Source organism: Diaphorina citri, unplaced genomic scaffold (genome assembly GCF_000475195.1).
Source record: "Diaphorina citri unplaced genomic scaffold, Diaci psyllid genome assembly version 1.1 scaffold757, whole genome shotgun sequence".
Lineage (NCBI taxonomy): Eukaryota > Metazoa > Arthropoda > Insecta > Hemiptera > Psyllidae > Diaphorina > Diaphorina citri.
In genome coordinates, this window is record NW_007378190.1 from 133,607 (window position 1) to 149,139 (window position 15,533).

The window sequence follows — 15,533 nt, forward strand, 5'->3', positions numbered from 1 at the left end:
ATTAGGAATAAGTAAAGACAACATAAGGTGTTTAGTTTTTAGGCCTATTTCTGTTGCAGACTTTATCAGTCAGGAATTTGGAATAATACTGTTACATAATTTACCGGTATAACCAGTATTCCCTTAGCCTTTTGACTGAACATCTAATGCGGAATTAAAGCAGCAGATAGTAAGACTGACTAAGGCTATATTTCCCTCTTATAGGACTGGTATCAGCTGAATATATGTGTAATTTCCAGAAAAATGAGTCCTTGTGCTTATACCACCACTTTAAAACAGGTCTTTTGGGTAATTGGTTTTTTTTTGACCAAAACCCCCTAAAAAAAAAGAGTAAAAGGGGTGTTCTACTCGAGACAGAACTTTAAAAGCGCTGCTGGTATACTTGAAGTTTCGCTCCTTTCAAAATCCATTGTGAAGTAAGCAATTAAATTCTGGCCAATCGCGAATGGATACAATCGACTGGCTCTCCCGCGGTTATTTACCTACCCACGAAATTTGGTAATATACAACCGTTCTTTATCCCCTCTTGCCCGGTAAGATCATGGAACTTACATTTGAGTTATGTAGCTTTATTTTAGTTTTTTGAGTTTAGTTCTTATCTATTGATTGTGACGTTGATATTCTGTGTAAAGTCCATCCATGTAGGCCTGATCGACGTAAAAGTAGCTTAGTGCTAGCTTATTTGATGCCCCTTTTTTAAGGGGCCCCTGCCCGGGTCGAACAATAACGAAGGAAAATATTGGTCCATGTAATTACGAACTCCGAATTAAGAGGGCTTTAAGTGACGTTACTTGCTTTTTACCGAGTTAGCCGCCTCATTTTCTTTTACCGTTACTGCTGTAGGGGGCTTTTAAGGCCGTTAAACTCGTTGACATTTTCGAGTCAAACGCTGCACGAATACGTTTTCGATTTACGGCGTTTTAACCGTCTAGGCGCACGGCAGTGCGCCAGGCCAAGTTCTGGCCTGAGCACGCCAGTGTGTATATTACACGAAGCATTTCGACGCATTTTTACCCCTCTCATAACTCCGTCAATTTTCAATGTAATCTCACGAAATTTGGAGACCATATGTTAACCTATACTTCCTTATTATACCTGCGAAATTCCGAAGTTCTAGCCTTACCGGAAGGGGTAGAAAAAACGGTTTGAAAATCGCTAATTTTACTACTGACTGACTCACTCACTCATCAAAATGTTGAGGCACTTCTCGATGTCGTAGAAACTTGAAATTTGGCAGGATGGTAGGTCTTGATGAGTAAGTAAAGGGAAAAATCTGAAATTCGGCAAAAGTTGCACTTGGCTCCGCCCACAGGCGGAAATAACCTTTTTTTGGCGGTTTTCACCAAACGGTTAGAGATATCCAACCCCGCGAAGCCCCGGGAGCGCGCAGCGCGACCGTAAACAAGGGAGCGCGAAGCGCGAATTTGGACCATATGTTAACCTATACTTCCTTATTATACCTGCGAAATTCCGAAGTTCTAGCCTTACCGGAAGGGGTAGAAAAAACGGCAACACGTACGAACACATTGTATGCAAATGTGGAAAACCGTATCTCCTTTTGTGACATTTTAAATTTTTAATATTAAACTATGTGACATCAACGTTTTGGGCATCAGACAAGTTTGAGCTTCAGAACCATTTGACCAGTGCTCACAATTGGTCGAAATTATTGAAAATTTGTTTTTTGTTTTCATTTTTTTTTCAATCATTTGTACAAGTGTAAGTGTATTAGAGTTTAAAGATAACCTAATTAGGTCATCGAGTATTCTTAGATTCGTAGAAGCTCAACCCATCCCTAAGGGCTGTTTGCCCCTACACCTAAGTCTCGGAGTGGGCTTTTTGTGTTACTATCCAGTCCAAATGGTTTACCGCATCAAGTTTTGATGAGTTTTCGTCCGAAGCCATATTTTACACTTGAAATTAATCCCATTGGATGAACCATCTGAATAGTTCGGTTTGGACTTTGCATATGAAAAAGATGAATGTTTCACCGCCGTTTTTATTTCGTAGCAATGAAACAACTGCTACGTTAGACACGTGTGGTCTGTGTCGTAGCATACCCATCCCGTAGTATGTCCCTCATCAGATGGGAATGGGACATACTCATATTTTGCTCAAGTCCTCATGGATAAATATTTTAAGCTCAAAATGTAGCCTCGGGCATTAGTCAACCATTTCTAATCTTTAAGAAGAAGTAAGAGTTGTGAGCGATTTTTATTCTAGAGAGAAAAAAACCTCTTTGGGGAAAAAGCCAAGAAAATTTCGAGCCCAACTAGTCAGTCGCAAAGTGCGTCCACACATAGTTGAAGGCCGTCGATTGATGTGAATTTACTGTGAATCGACGTCCGGTCGACTATGTTTGTAGGTTTGGACACATCTTTATAATTCGTTTCTAGGTGCATTTTCCTTTTGGGAAACTGACCACTGCTCGTTATTCTCTTTCAATTGGAGCAGCCAGCCTAGTTTGCTTGGAAGGTAGTGCGTCTGCCTCGTAAGTGCTAGGTCGTGGTTTGGATTCCCGCGCGGGGCGGATTTAATCCTAAACTGATAAGTTCGTCCTTGGAACAGCTAGCTTTCTTCCTTCTCTGTTCGCGCTCGGGGCGATAAGACCTTAGCAGTTATAGTTTCCTCGATCAAATCACTAGTATTTTGAAAACCAGCCGTTTCGAGAACGAATCTTAACTGTTTGGGATGAAGTTCGCCCAGGTTGGGGTGAACTACGTGTGAACAGAGCTGCATTTAGGAGCTTCCGGAAGCTCCTAAATGCAGCTCATAAAGTAACATACTAAAGAAGTTCGACGAACGTGTAGCTCAATATCTTGAACGTTAACCGGGAAAGACACGATTCGTGTCAAATTCGGGAGGAAGATTCGTCCGTGAAAAGGTATTGCACGATTTGTATAATGAATTTTTTTCTTCAAAAAGGTCTATACCGTCTACCGTGAACTTAAAGCTGTGTCCACTCATAGTCGACGCCGTCGATCGACCGACTGACGCGACGAGGTGAAACTATGTTGTCGAGGCAGTCTACAGTTTCAGTCGACGTTGATCGACGGGTTCGACTATGTGTGTGTGAACACTCCTTATCCTTAATTATGACAGTGATCAGTTGGAAGAGGAAGACTATTGTTTGAGATATATTATGGTCTTGGAGTATGCTATATGTTGCCTTCGTAGATTCGTACAAGCTTAACCCATCCTTTGGGGCAGTTGCCCCTACAGCTAAGCCTCAGAGTAGGCATCTATATGTTGCCTTGGAGCATGTTTCACTGCAGGAACAGATTAACCTCCAAGAGGTGACTTCCAACCCTAGAAAGAATCAAATCTGAACAACTTTTTCTGTCAAAGGCGGATGGTGTACATACAGGTCGTTTTGCGAATTTGAGTGAAAACACCGCTAGTTGCCCCTACACCTAAGCCTCAGAGTGGGTACCTATATGTTGCCTTGGAGCATGTTTCACTGCAGGAACAGATTAACCTCCAACGGGTGACTTCCAACCTTAGAAAGAATCAAATCTGAACAACTTTTTCTGTCAAAGGCGGATGGTGTACATACAGGTCGTTTTGCGAATTTGAGTGAAAACACCGCCGCGCCGGATTTGCACGGGCATTGTATGCAAATAAAAATATTCGTGTCACCCTATTGTCAAGTTCAAATAATGATTCTCAAGTTCAAATGATGATTACTCATCATCGACTGACGGAGCATCAGTTGATCTTGAACTTCAGTAGTCATTTTACCAGTGAAAAAAAATAGACCGCATAGTAGGTGAAAATCCGCAGTGGATTTTTTTGTGATCTAAATTATTACTATTTTTTTTTTTTTTTTTTTTTTTTTCTAGTATTTTTCGTGGCGTTTCGCAGCGCTATCGTGTCAGTTTCAATGTACCTACATGGTTGTAGTACAATCTCGCACAAGGTTGAGATAAGTACCGAGCTTTCTGTACAAACTTCTTCTTTTTTATGTATTCTTATTGTTTTATCAACAACACATGATAAGTTTTTTTTTCTTTCCATTAGTTTCTAACTGAACAGCAGTGGCGTGGGATAAAACTCTCAAATGGGGAAGCTCTACTAAACCCCATAAGTCAAAATATATCAATGTCAAAAAATATGTCAAATGAGACCTAGGTAAATGGACTTTTCAGTCCTATCCCAAACAAGGTATATTCTATTCTAAACCCATAAAATATTTCGGATCTATGCCCTATCAGCATATCATCAATATCACCAAAGAATTGAAGAGTATTTACAATTTCCAGTGGAGTACCTATAATGGGATTTTCAAAATGGGAAGCTATCTTATATTATAAGAACAAGATCCATTCACTCATTCACATTTCACACACTGATCGCTCTATCTCCAGAACCACAACACCTAGAAAGCTCAAATGGGGAAGCTCTACTAATCCCCATAAGTCAAAATATGTCAATGTCAAAAAATATGTCAAATGAGACCTAAGGTAAAGGGACTTTTCAGTCCTATCCCAAACAAGGTATATTCTATTCTAAACCCATAAAGTATTTCGGATCTATGCCCTATCAGTATATCATCAATATCACCAAAGAATTGAAGAGTATTTACAATTTCCAGTGGAGTATAATGGGATTTTCAAAATGGGAAGCTATAAACCCATAAATACAGTATGCCGATGTTATGCCCTATCAGCCTATCACCAAAGTATGAAGAAGTATTTACAATTTCCAGTGGTGTGCGTGAGATTTCTTTTTTTTTTCAATATTTGTTTCTTTTTCTTTCACAAAAATAATAATATAATCATACATGTATAATACAAATTATCAACGAAATAAAGGGATATTACCCCTTGTCCGGACCTCAATACATAATGTATTGAGATTGTGACGACTAAGTGGGAAAAAAATAGGTATAAAGAAAAATAGCCTAAAAAATAAAATAATAATAATAAAATAGGTCGATAAAATATAAAAAATAGCATTAAAAAAAAAAAAAAAATAGGTTGATATTATTGGTCAAGTCTATCGGGCCAAATACAGTATGCCGATGTTATGCCCTATCAGCCTATCACCAAAGTATGAAGAAGTATTTACAACTTCCAGTGGTGTGCGTGAGATTTTTTTTTCTTTTCAATATTTGTTTCTCTTTCTTTCATAAAAATAATAATATAATCATACATGTATAATACAAATTATCAACGAAACAAAGGGATATTACCCCTTGTCCGGACCTCAATACATAATGTATTGAGATTGTGACGACTAAGTGGGAAGAAAATAGGTATAAAGAAAAATAGCCTAAAAAAAAAAATAGGTCGATAAAATATAAAAAATAGCATTAAAAAATATAGGTTGATATTATGTGTAGGTCAAGTCTATCGGGCCTAAAAATAAATAAATAAATAAATAAATATATAAATAAATAAATAATAACATAATGGGTCGTTACGTATAGGTCAATTTATTCGGGGCCATGAGAACTGGAAATTTTCGCGGGGGACCAATTTGTATACAGCAGGTGTTTACCAACACATGAATTCCACATGTGCACATGTATAGGGTTTGCACCTTGGAGGTCAGTAAATAGGGTCTCCGTCTCCGATCTATCTAAATTGCATCAAAGTCCGGTGATAGAATACAGTCGAACCTGTCTAATTTTCATTTCAAAATAAAGTTATAATTGAATTGATGTTAAAATAAATAAATAAAGTCCAAGTGGGACCCGTATAAATAGGATACCTAGATAAATGGGGGGGGGGGAACGTGGCCCCTTAATGGGAAATTTGGATAAGTAGGAAAAATTACCGGCCCCTTGGATTCCCAATTAAACAGGTTTGACTGTACAAAAAAAGTTGGAAAAAAAACGTATGGTAAGTGTACCTACGTGTGTGTGTGTGTGTGTGTGTGTTTTTAATAATGCTCGCTTAGCATAATAAAGTAGTTAGTACCTATCTACCTTGTTTACAATTTTACATGATAAATGTATTAATTTATGCTTGGGAAATTGATATGCTGTCATGTTGTAGACCTATGCGTATCCCCTATTGTACTTGAGAAAAAAAAGGAATTTTAATTAAGCAAGAGTGACAATTTATTATTCATTATTAGCTGTAGAGAATTTAAATAAATTGTTTACGTTATTATGATTATTATTAGAATAGGATATACCCTGTTTATACTGCCAGAATGAGACTGAAAAGTCCCTTTACTCCCGCAGTCTAAACAAGACCTTATTAAGAACAGGAAATTAGCCAGCTTAGTTAGCTTGGAGGGTAGTAATCCTTGTAAGCGTTAGGCCGCAGTTTTGATGACCGCCCAGGGAGAATTTTAATATCGGATAATGTTCGTTCTCGGAACGGCTGGATCTCCTATCCTGTCTTCCTTCTCTATTCGATTTCGGGACGATAAGACTTTAGCAGTTACCTACAGTTCCCCCTATCAAAACTCGTAAAAAAATTCACCCAGTTACATTACTTTCCTTCCTATAGGAAAAGGAAAGTAAAAAGTTGATTTTCATTTTCCTGTAGTCCTAATTTTTCCAATGTTTCCCTGTTTCAGATTTACTCATGACATCGATTAACCCCGCCTTTTCTCGCAATATTTGACAGTAAACCCCGCCCCCAGTATTGACAATTACTGTTAAAGAAGAACAGTAGGTCACACCGTTCAAGGTAAGCGCATAGGTTCGTTCTTGGAACGAGTGGCTATCTCCTGTCCTTTTCTAAAACTCCCTTTCTAAATAAAGAAAAAATTAATAGCCTAATAATTAGCTAGCTTGGAGGGTCACACATAAACTCTAGGTCACGGGTTAGATTCCCGCCCGGGCCGAACTTAATCCTTAACGGATAAGGCTCGGTCTCGGAACGGCTGGTTTTCTCCTATCCTGTCTTCCTTTCCTTCGCTTTTGGGACGAGAAGACGTTAGCAATTACAATTCGCTGTATCAAACCTCTTAAAGAAAGAAAAGGTAGGTTTGTTCTTGGTGTTAGTTTTTTTTTTTTTTTTTTTTTTTTTTTTTTTAAGGGGGGGGAAAATTTTAAAAAAACCCCCAAAAACAAAACCCAAACCTTTTCTATGATATTGCACCTTTACCCACTTCTTCAGAAAATGTCTCCCCTTATAAAAGAATCTAACTTACTTTATCAAACCTACTTTGAACCTCTCTCTTGATAAAGATCCTAGTTTCTCTTAGAAAACTGTCCACCCTACCTGATAAGATCATAATGAAGTGAAATGATTAATGAATCCAGGGGACTTAGAGACATCCCTAGGGAACTCCCCGGAGAAACCAACCCGTGGTTCCTTAATAGTGGTGCCCAACGTGGGGGGTAAATCATCTTTACAGTGGTGCCCGGGGGGTAAATCACACCCACAACGGGTTTTTTGTAGTACCTACCTATTTTTTTCATTATTTTTTTTTTTTTTAACTTTCCTTATCCTGTAGGAAGGAAATATAATGAAGTGCAATGATTAATGAATCCAGGGGAATAAGAGACATCCCTAGGGAACCCCCCTGCGGGAGAAACCAACCCGTGTTTCCTTAACAGTGGTGCCCAAAGTGGGGGGTAAATCACACCAATTTGTTTGTTAAATTTGTACTTTATGTATTGTATGAATTTTCAACAATAAAGAGTTTATTATTATTATCATCATTATTATTATTATTACCAATAACGGGTTTTGTGTAGTACCTACTTACATACCTATTTTTTTTTTTTTTTTTTTTTTACTTTCCTTTTCTTATAGGAAGGAAAAGAATTCCATTCTATGGCTGGGATTCACTCCCGGTTTTCCCTACACGACGCTCTTCCGATCTGGAACCACTGGCCTTTGCACAGATGTCCCTTTTGTGACCTTCTCTAGAATCTTATCCCTTGCAGGTTCTCATGACCACCCTCTCTTTCTTATAAACTTCTTCCTTCTTTTCAGTTTGGTCACATTTTAAATTTAATTAATTGAGAAATAAGATCTTGAATGCTCGAGACTGAGACCTGAGTGGATGCGAACAGTGCGGTATTAAGGAGGGGGCGAGGGAGTTCACTTTTCTCAGAACTCGGAAATTTAGTTTTCGGCCCAAGTCATTCAAACTTTGTAGAGAGGTTCTTTATAAAATGTAGATCAAATGTTTCCCCGGACCGAACCTCGAGAAATGTACGGTTCAGCGGCTATTCAGGACTATAGTTTTCAAAAAGCTCGAAAATGTTCAATTTTCTCACGACTTTGGTTTTCAGTCCATGTCGATCCAATTTAGCATTTAGCAGAGAGGTTCTTTATAAAATGTATTGTAGGGTAAATGTATTGTAGAAATTTTACGCTTAACTCAATTTAGACAAAAACTTCATTTCTCACAATCAATGCATGACAACACATTTTTGTTTGAATTTCACGCTCTGACAACCCACATTTTGGACAAGGAACAGATTTTATTGTTTCTCTCTCATACTTTTTGTTTTCTCCACCAGAGGGCCCTAATTACACTTTTCTTTTCTCCCGCCAGATATCATTAATCACACTTTTCAATTTCTCCGTCAGATGGTGCTCGTGTTCAACGGCATAGTTCAGGACGAGGTACCTCCCGACTCTCGGACCCTGTTCCACAATCATTCGTTCTACAGGGACGCGGTGACATCGTTGCTGAGTGTTCCGCCCAAAGTGATAGGGCCCATGGGTCTGTTGTACGTACAACAGCGGGAGATGGCCGTCACGGTGCCCCATGACAGTAAGTTTGTTTTTGTTACACCTCGCCCTTTTCGCCGGAAAAAAGTCAATTTTTTCTGTTCATTTGGTTTCTGACTATCTGGGAAATAGTGTGCTACTGGCTTTTGCAAGCCCCGGACCGGCTGGGTGAGGTTCATTTGAGAACGAAGAATTTACCTAATATTTTCTCTTCTTTCTCTTGTTTTCTTCTTCAGAGAACGTGTCAATCTTGGGCACAGATGATTTGACGACGTGTATAGCACTAGTATTAAGACATTCAGTATCGGGAGCCGTGGGCTTGGCACATCTAGATGGTGCGGGCACGGAAGAGGCTGTGGCATCCATATTGCAGAGGGTACAGGAATTAGGTGAGTAATGGACCTTTTGGCACAGTGTGGTCTGTGTGGTAAGGCTTGTACCGTGTTAACGAGCTTTTTTGCCGCTTCTGTCCCTTATCGCCCATATGGACACAGATGAAAGGAGGGACAGGATAGGAGAAACCCGTTCCAAGAACGAACTTTAATATCTGTTTGAGGTACAAGATTTACCGGTATTTTTGAAATCGATATATCTCCGGATCTAGAAGTCGTTGAAGAAAAAGAAAAATTTCCATAGTTCATTTTTTCTGCTCTTTCTTTTGCTTTAAAAGCTCACCTAATAATCGCATAAAGTCTATTGAATAGCTTTACAGTTACCATGACTCTTTTTTGGTACTTAAATTGTGGACATACTTAATTGTATTCAATACACACAGTAAATTATTTGATTGATTGGTTATTTCAGGTTTGGGATATCAAGAAGGAGGAAGACTTGAATTGCAATTGATAGGAGGAGTGTCTGACTCGCACAATTATTCTGAAGAGCTGTTTTATAATATTTTACGTGAGTATTCCGGGTTCCACTCTCGGACCCTGTTCCACAATCATTCGTTCTACAGGGACGCGGTGACATCGTTGCTGAGTGTTCCGCCCAAAGTGATAGGGCCCATGGGTCTGTTGTACGTACAACAGCGGGAGATGGCCGTCACGGTGCCCCATGACAGTAAGTTTGTTTTTGTTACACCTCGCCCTTTTCGCCGGAAAAAAGTCAATTTTTTCTGTTCATTTGGTTTCTGACTATCTGGGAAATAGTGTGCTACTGGCTTTTGCAAGCCCCGGACCGGCTGGGTGAGGTTCATTTGAGAACGAAGAATTTACCTAATATTTTCTCTTCTTTCTCTTGTTTTCTTCTTCAGAGAACGTGTCAATCTTGGGCACAGATGATTTGACGACGTGTATAGCACTAGTATTAAGACATTCAGTATCGGGAGCCGTGGGCTTGGCACATCTAGATGGTGCTGGCACTGAAGAGGCCGTGGCGTCCATATTGCAGAGGGTACAGGAATTAGGTGAGTAATGGATTGGCACAGTGTGGTCTGTGTGGTAAGGCTTGTACTGTGTTAACGAGCTTTCTTGCCGCTTCTGTCCCTTATCGCCCATATGGACACAGAAGGAGGGACAGGATAGGAGAAACCCGTTCCAAGAACGAAAATTAATATCTGTTTGAGGTACAAGATTTACCGGTATTTTTTAAATCGATATATCTCCGGATCTAGAAGTCGTAGAAGAAAAAGAAAAAATTCCCTAGTTCCTCATTTTTTCTGCTCTTTCTTTTGCTTTAAAAGCTCACCTAATAATCGCATAAAGTCTATTGAATAACTTTACAGTTACCATGACTATTATTTTTACTTTTTGTACTTAAATTGTGGACATACTTAATTGTATTAAATACGCACAGTAAATTATTTGATTGATTATTTCAGGTTTGGGATATCAGGAAGGAGGAAGACTTGAGTTGCAATTGATAGGAGGAGTGTCTGACTCGCACAATTATTCTGAAGAGCTGTTTTATAATATTTTACGTGAGTATTCCGGGGCACACATATGGGAAAATTCATGTATTATTAAAGTTTTTAGGCACTTTTATTTCAAATTCCAACTTCTCATGCAAGTTTTCACTTTTCCGTCCAAATTCCTGAGACGCTGAGGGCTATTTCACATCTAGCCTGCAACTTGTAGTATACGGCAATTTTCATGTTGAGGGCTACATAGTCTTATGGGCCTGTTCACACTTAAACTTGAAGTTTAAGTGTGAACAGGCCCATAAGACTATGTAGCCCTCAACATGAAAATTGCCGTATACTACAAGTTGCAGGCTAGATGTGAAATAGCCCTCAGCGTCTCAGGAATTTGGACGGAAAAGTGAAAACTTGCATGAGAAGTTGGAATTTGAAATAAAAGTGCCTAAAAACTTTAATAATACATGAATTTTCCCATATGTGTGCCCCGGAATACTCACGTAAAATATTATAAAACAGCTCTTCAGAATAATTGTGCGAGTCAGACACTCCTCCTATCAATTGCAACTCAAGTCTTCCTCCTTCCTGATATCCCAAACCTGAAATAATCAATCAAATAATTTACTGTGCGTATTTAATACAATTAAGTATGTCCACAATTTAAGTACAAAAAGTAAAAATAATAGTCATGGTAACTGTAAAGTTATTCAATAGACTTTATGCGATTATTAGGTGAGCTTTTAAAGCAAAAGAAAGAGCAGAAAAAATGAGGAACTAGGGAATTTTTTCTTTTTCTTCTACGACTTCTAGATCCGGAGATATATCGATTTAAAAAATACCGGTAAATCTTGTACCTCAAACAGATATTAATTGTGTATGTCTAGCTGATAGCCAATAAGAACGAAACCCGTCATGGGCTGTTCGAAAGTGTTGGATAAAAATCATGAATTATTTGTTGGAAAGCATAGAGCCGGGTGTCTGCCAGACTGGGAAACCGGGAATTTCACGGAGACTAGAAAAGTCAGGGAATTTCACAGAAAATGACAAAAATAAAAGAAAAAGTCGGGAAATTTTTTAAAGCCACTAACTAATTAGGTATATTTTCCTTCCCTTACAGATGCATTCCACAAACAAACCGTAGAAGTAGACCTTACTGTAGCATGCGTATGTGAACTCAATACTATCGTAAGGAATGGAGTACGATGGCCTATCATCTATGGAGTAGGTAAGTAACCAGTTGTATTTCCAACAGGGTACCTTATATTACAGCCTTATGGGATTGCAATATTATCCGCTGATGAGGGCCAAAAGCTCGAAATAGCTGTCCGGGGCTGTTATAACCCATTCGAAGATTCGTATAAATTAAACCTGACTTTTAGGGCTGTTTGCCCCTACACCTACACCTAAGCCTGGGTTGCCCTTACACCTAGGTATCTGGACCTGCCTCGGTGGTGTAGTGGTCAAGGCGCTCGCCTGGTAAACAGGAGGGCGTGGGTTCAATCCCAGCCGAGGTATGGAATTTTGTACCTACGTGTGTGTGTGTTTTTTTTTTAATAATGCTCGCTTAGCATAATAAAGTAGTTAGTCTACCTTGTTTACAATTTTACATGATAAATGCATTAATTTATGCTTGGGAAATTGATATGCTGTCATGTTGTAGACCTATGCGTATCCCCTATTGTACTTGAGAAAAAAAGGAATTTTAATTAAGCAAGAGTGACAATTTATTATTCATTATTAGCTGTAGAGAATTTTAATAAATTGTTTACGATATTATGATTATTATTAGAATAGGATATACCCTGTTTATACTGCCTGAATGAGACTGAAAAGTCCCTTTACTCCCGCAGTCTGAACAAAACCTTATGTATTTGACATATTAAGAACAGGAAATTAGCCAGCTTAGTTAGCTTGGAGGGTAGTAAGCCTTGTAAGCGTTAGGCCGCAGTTATGCGAGCAGTATAAATAAGCACTACTATTATTATCTCTCTCTCTCTCTCTTTCTCTGTCTCTCTCTCTAATCTACAATGGCAACGGTATCCTACTGTTAGGGTAAAGGGACTCTTGTCCCTATTCGAGCACTATAACTATAAATCTCCTTCTTTGTCTTCGCCTTTTCCCGTGTACAGACGGGGTCGGCGCTTTTTGTCAACCTCTCAATCAGCCATTGCTTTGGACCGACATTTGTTTTTTTTTTTTTAATTTAGGTGCATTAAAATTTTAATGTCCTTCGCACCGACGACATTTGGTTTTGGCTACAAATTTTACAAGTGGATGGATGCCCTTCGCACTCAACCTTTCCTATTTCTTCTTTAGCAAGGGAAATTCAGGCTGGGAAATTTATTTGATTTTTTTCACCTCCAGGTATCAACATCAAATCCGGGGAAGTGTTTTCGGCCACATTTCCAGACAAAGGTCCCGATATACCGCTCCGATTTGCACGACAACTGACCGGAGTTCAGCAGGTGAGTGCCACTAAGGTGAGTCACACGAAACCGCTCATTTTATTTCGTAGCAATGAAACAATTGCTACATTAGACTCGTGTGGTCTGTGTCGTAGCATGCCCAAGAGACAACCTTTTTCTCCTTTAGGTGCTGGGTCAACACAAGAAAACGCATATTTTCCTTTTGCAGTTTTCATGGTGGTCATAATGGGGAGTAGGAAAATTGCCTGGCATTATACCATTTCCCACCATTACCACCTGAAAATGCGAAGAAACGAGTAACACGTTGAAATTACCTCCTTAAATTTCGCTTATTCGAGAATCCAACGCTATTTTTTTTTTTTTTTTTTTTTTTTTTTTTAAAAAAGTTTTTTTTTTCCTTTTTTTTTTTTTTTTTTTTTTTTTTTTTTTTTTTTTTTTTTTTTTTCAGGCGTTTTGATAAAGTTAAGTACGGTAAACTTGAGTACATAATCTCGGAATAATGTTCAGCGATATATTTGAATAATATTCATATACATATTTAAATTTACTGTAGGTATTTGCGTTTTGCGTGGACTTTTCGTATTTTTAAGTTGGTAAATTAAAATAAAAAAAAGGCAAATGTAATATCGCAGTTTATGGGAGTGTTACGCATAAATATTCATCACAAAGTGTTACGCATAAATATTCTTTTTGGCCGGAAAAAAGTCAATTTTTTCTGTTCATTTAGTTTCTGACTATCTGGGAAATAGTGTGCTACTGGCTTTTGCAAGCCCCGCACCGGCTAAGTGAGGTTAATTTGAGGTGGTTGTTTGTCGCCGAATGGGGAATAAAACATCGGTCACTAAAAACTTCAACAGTTGTACAGTAATGTTAAGCTATGGGCTTTAGGACTTATTTACCTTGGCCATTGGTTCAAGTAGGCTATGTATTTGGAGTTCTTCTCATTGCGACCTGAATAAATCTTTTATTACGAACAATTTAGAATAGAATATACCTTGTTTATCCTGCTGGGATAGGACTGAAAAGTCCCTTTTCCCCCGCAGTCTAACCAAGGTCTTATATATTTTTCGGCTGGCTTTCTCCTATCATGCCCCCCTCTCTTCGATTTCGTGTATCTGGAGTTTGGTGGTTCGAGTCCAAGTCAAGTCATACAATTTAGTGTATTAACTGGGGAACAACATTTGTGACAAGAATTTATGCTTAGCACAATTAAAATTCCTTTCTTTTACAAGATTTTTTGTTTATTTTCCAAGTTCTTGGGTGACTCTGGTGAAAACTTTTTTAATCTTGTGTGGTTTTTTTTCCACAGATCCGCGATGCTTTCAAGTACATCCAGGAACACCCGTTCCCCGCCGTCACCGTGTTTCGAGACAACAGGCCCCATTACTTCCGTCGTGACGAACATAGTGGCACTTGGGTACCGTTCAGATATTAGACAACAGGCCCCTTTAACGATATTTACAATGGGCCCCGAAGGGAATATACAACGGTATATCCCAACAAAGGCGGCAGTTTCGAGACAACAGGCCCCATTACTTCCGTCGTGACGAACATAGTGGCACTTGGGTACCGTTCAGATATTAGACAACAGGCCCCTTAGCTGTATTTGGATACCTTTCAAATATGAGGAGATTTTCTGACAACAGGCCCACTACTTCCGCCGTGACGAACATAGTGGCACTTGGGTACCGTTGAGATATTAGACAACAGGCCCCATTACTTCCGTCGTGACGAACATAGTGGCACTTGGGTACCGTTCAGATATTAGGCAACAGGCCCCATTACTTCCGTCGTGACGAACATAGTGGCACTTGGGTACCGTTGAGATATTAGGGCCCCTTAGCTGTATTTCGAGACAACAGGCCCCATTACTTCCGTCGTGACGAACATAGTGGCACTTGGGTATCGTTCAGATATTAGACAGCAGGCCCCTTTAACGATATTTACAATGGGCCCCGAAGGGAATATACAACGGTATATCCCAACAAAGGCGGCACTTAGGTACCATTAGACAACGGGCCCCTAGTGACCTCCCTCGGTGGTGTAGTGGTCCTACCTCGGTGGTGTAGTGGTCAAGGCGCTCGCCTGGTAGACAGGAGGGCGTGGGTTCAATCCCAGCCGAGGTATGGAATTTTATCCCAGATATTAGACAACAGGCCCCGTTAACGATATTTACAATGGGCCCCGAAGGGAATATACAACGGTATATCCCAACAAAGGCGGCACTTAGGTACCTACCGTTCATTAGACAACTGGCCCCTTAGTGGGTACTTGGGTATCTTCATACATGAGGAGACTTTCAAGGAACAGGGCCCCTTAGGTACTTGGAATACCATTCAAATATTAGGAGAGGAGTTTGTGGGTTATATTCTGACAATGGACCATCCTGTACTGATTTTTGTTTTTAGCGGAAAGAAACAATGATAGAGTGAACTATGTAGAACACAACATTTACCCGGAAAAATAAAAGAAATACACACAATTAGATGGGGGAAAATAATAAATTAAAAACACATATTACATAACAGGAAAGAGGAAAACAATAAGAGCAATTCTTTCCGTTTTTTTTTTTTTTTTTTTTTTTTTTTTTTTTTTTTT

The 15,533-nt window shown here is 39.1% G+C and overlaps 1 protein-coding gene and 1 long non-coding RNA gene across 2 annotated transcripts in view; both read left to right on the forward strand.

Moving 5' to 3' along the window:
• LOC103511843 (protein N-terminal asparagine amidohydrolase) overlaps positions 1–15,533 on the forward strand; it is a 51,334-nt gene that overhangs the window by 26,604 nt on the left and 9,197 nt on the right. Inside the window, exons 2-5 of the mRNA XM_017445146.2 lie at positions 6,535–6,647; positions 8,508–8,590; positions 9,610–9,713; positions 9,907–10,059. Coding sequence (XP_017300635.1) covers positions 8,508–8,590; positions 9,610–9,713; positions 9,907–10,059 — 340 coding nt within the window. The 5' untranslated portion in view covers positions 6,535–6,647. The remainder of the gene's footprint in view (positions 1–6,534; positions 6,648–8,507; positions 8,591–9,609; positions 9,714–9,906; positions 10,060–15,533) is intronic.
• LOC113468512 lies at positions 14,798–15,467 on the forward strand. Its single transcript, XR_003392244.1, has 2 exons — positions 14,798–14,936; positions 15,166–15,467. It is a non-coding gene; the product is annotated as an uncharacterized LOC113468512 (long non-coding RNA).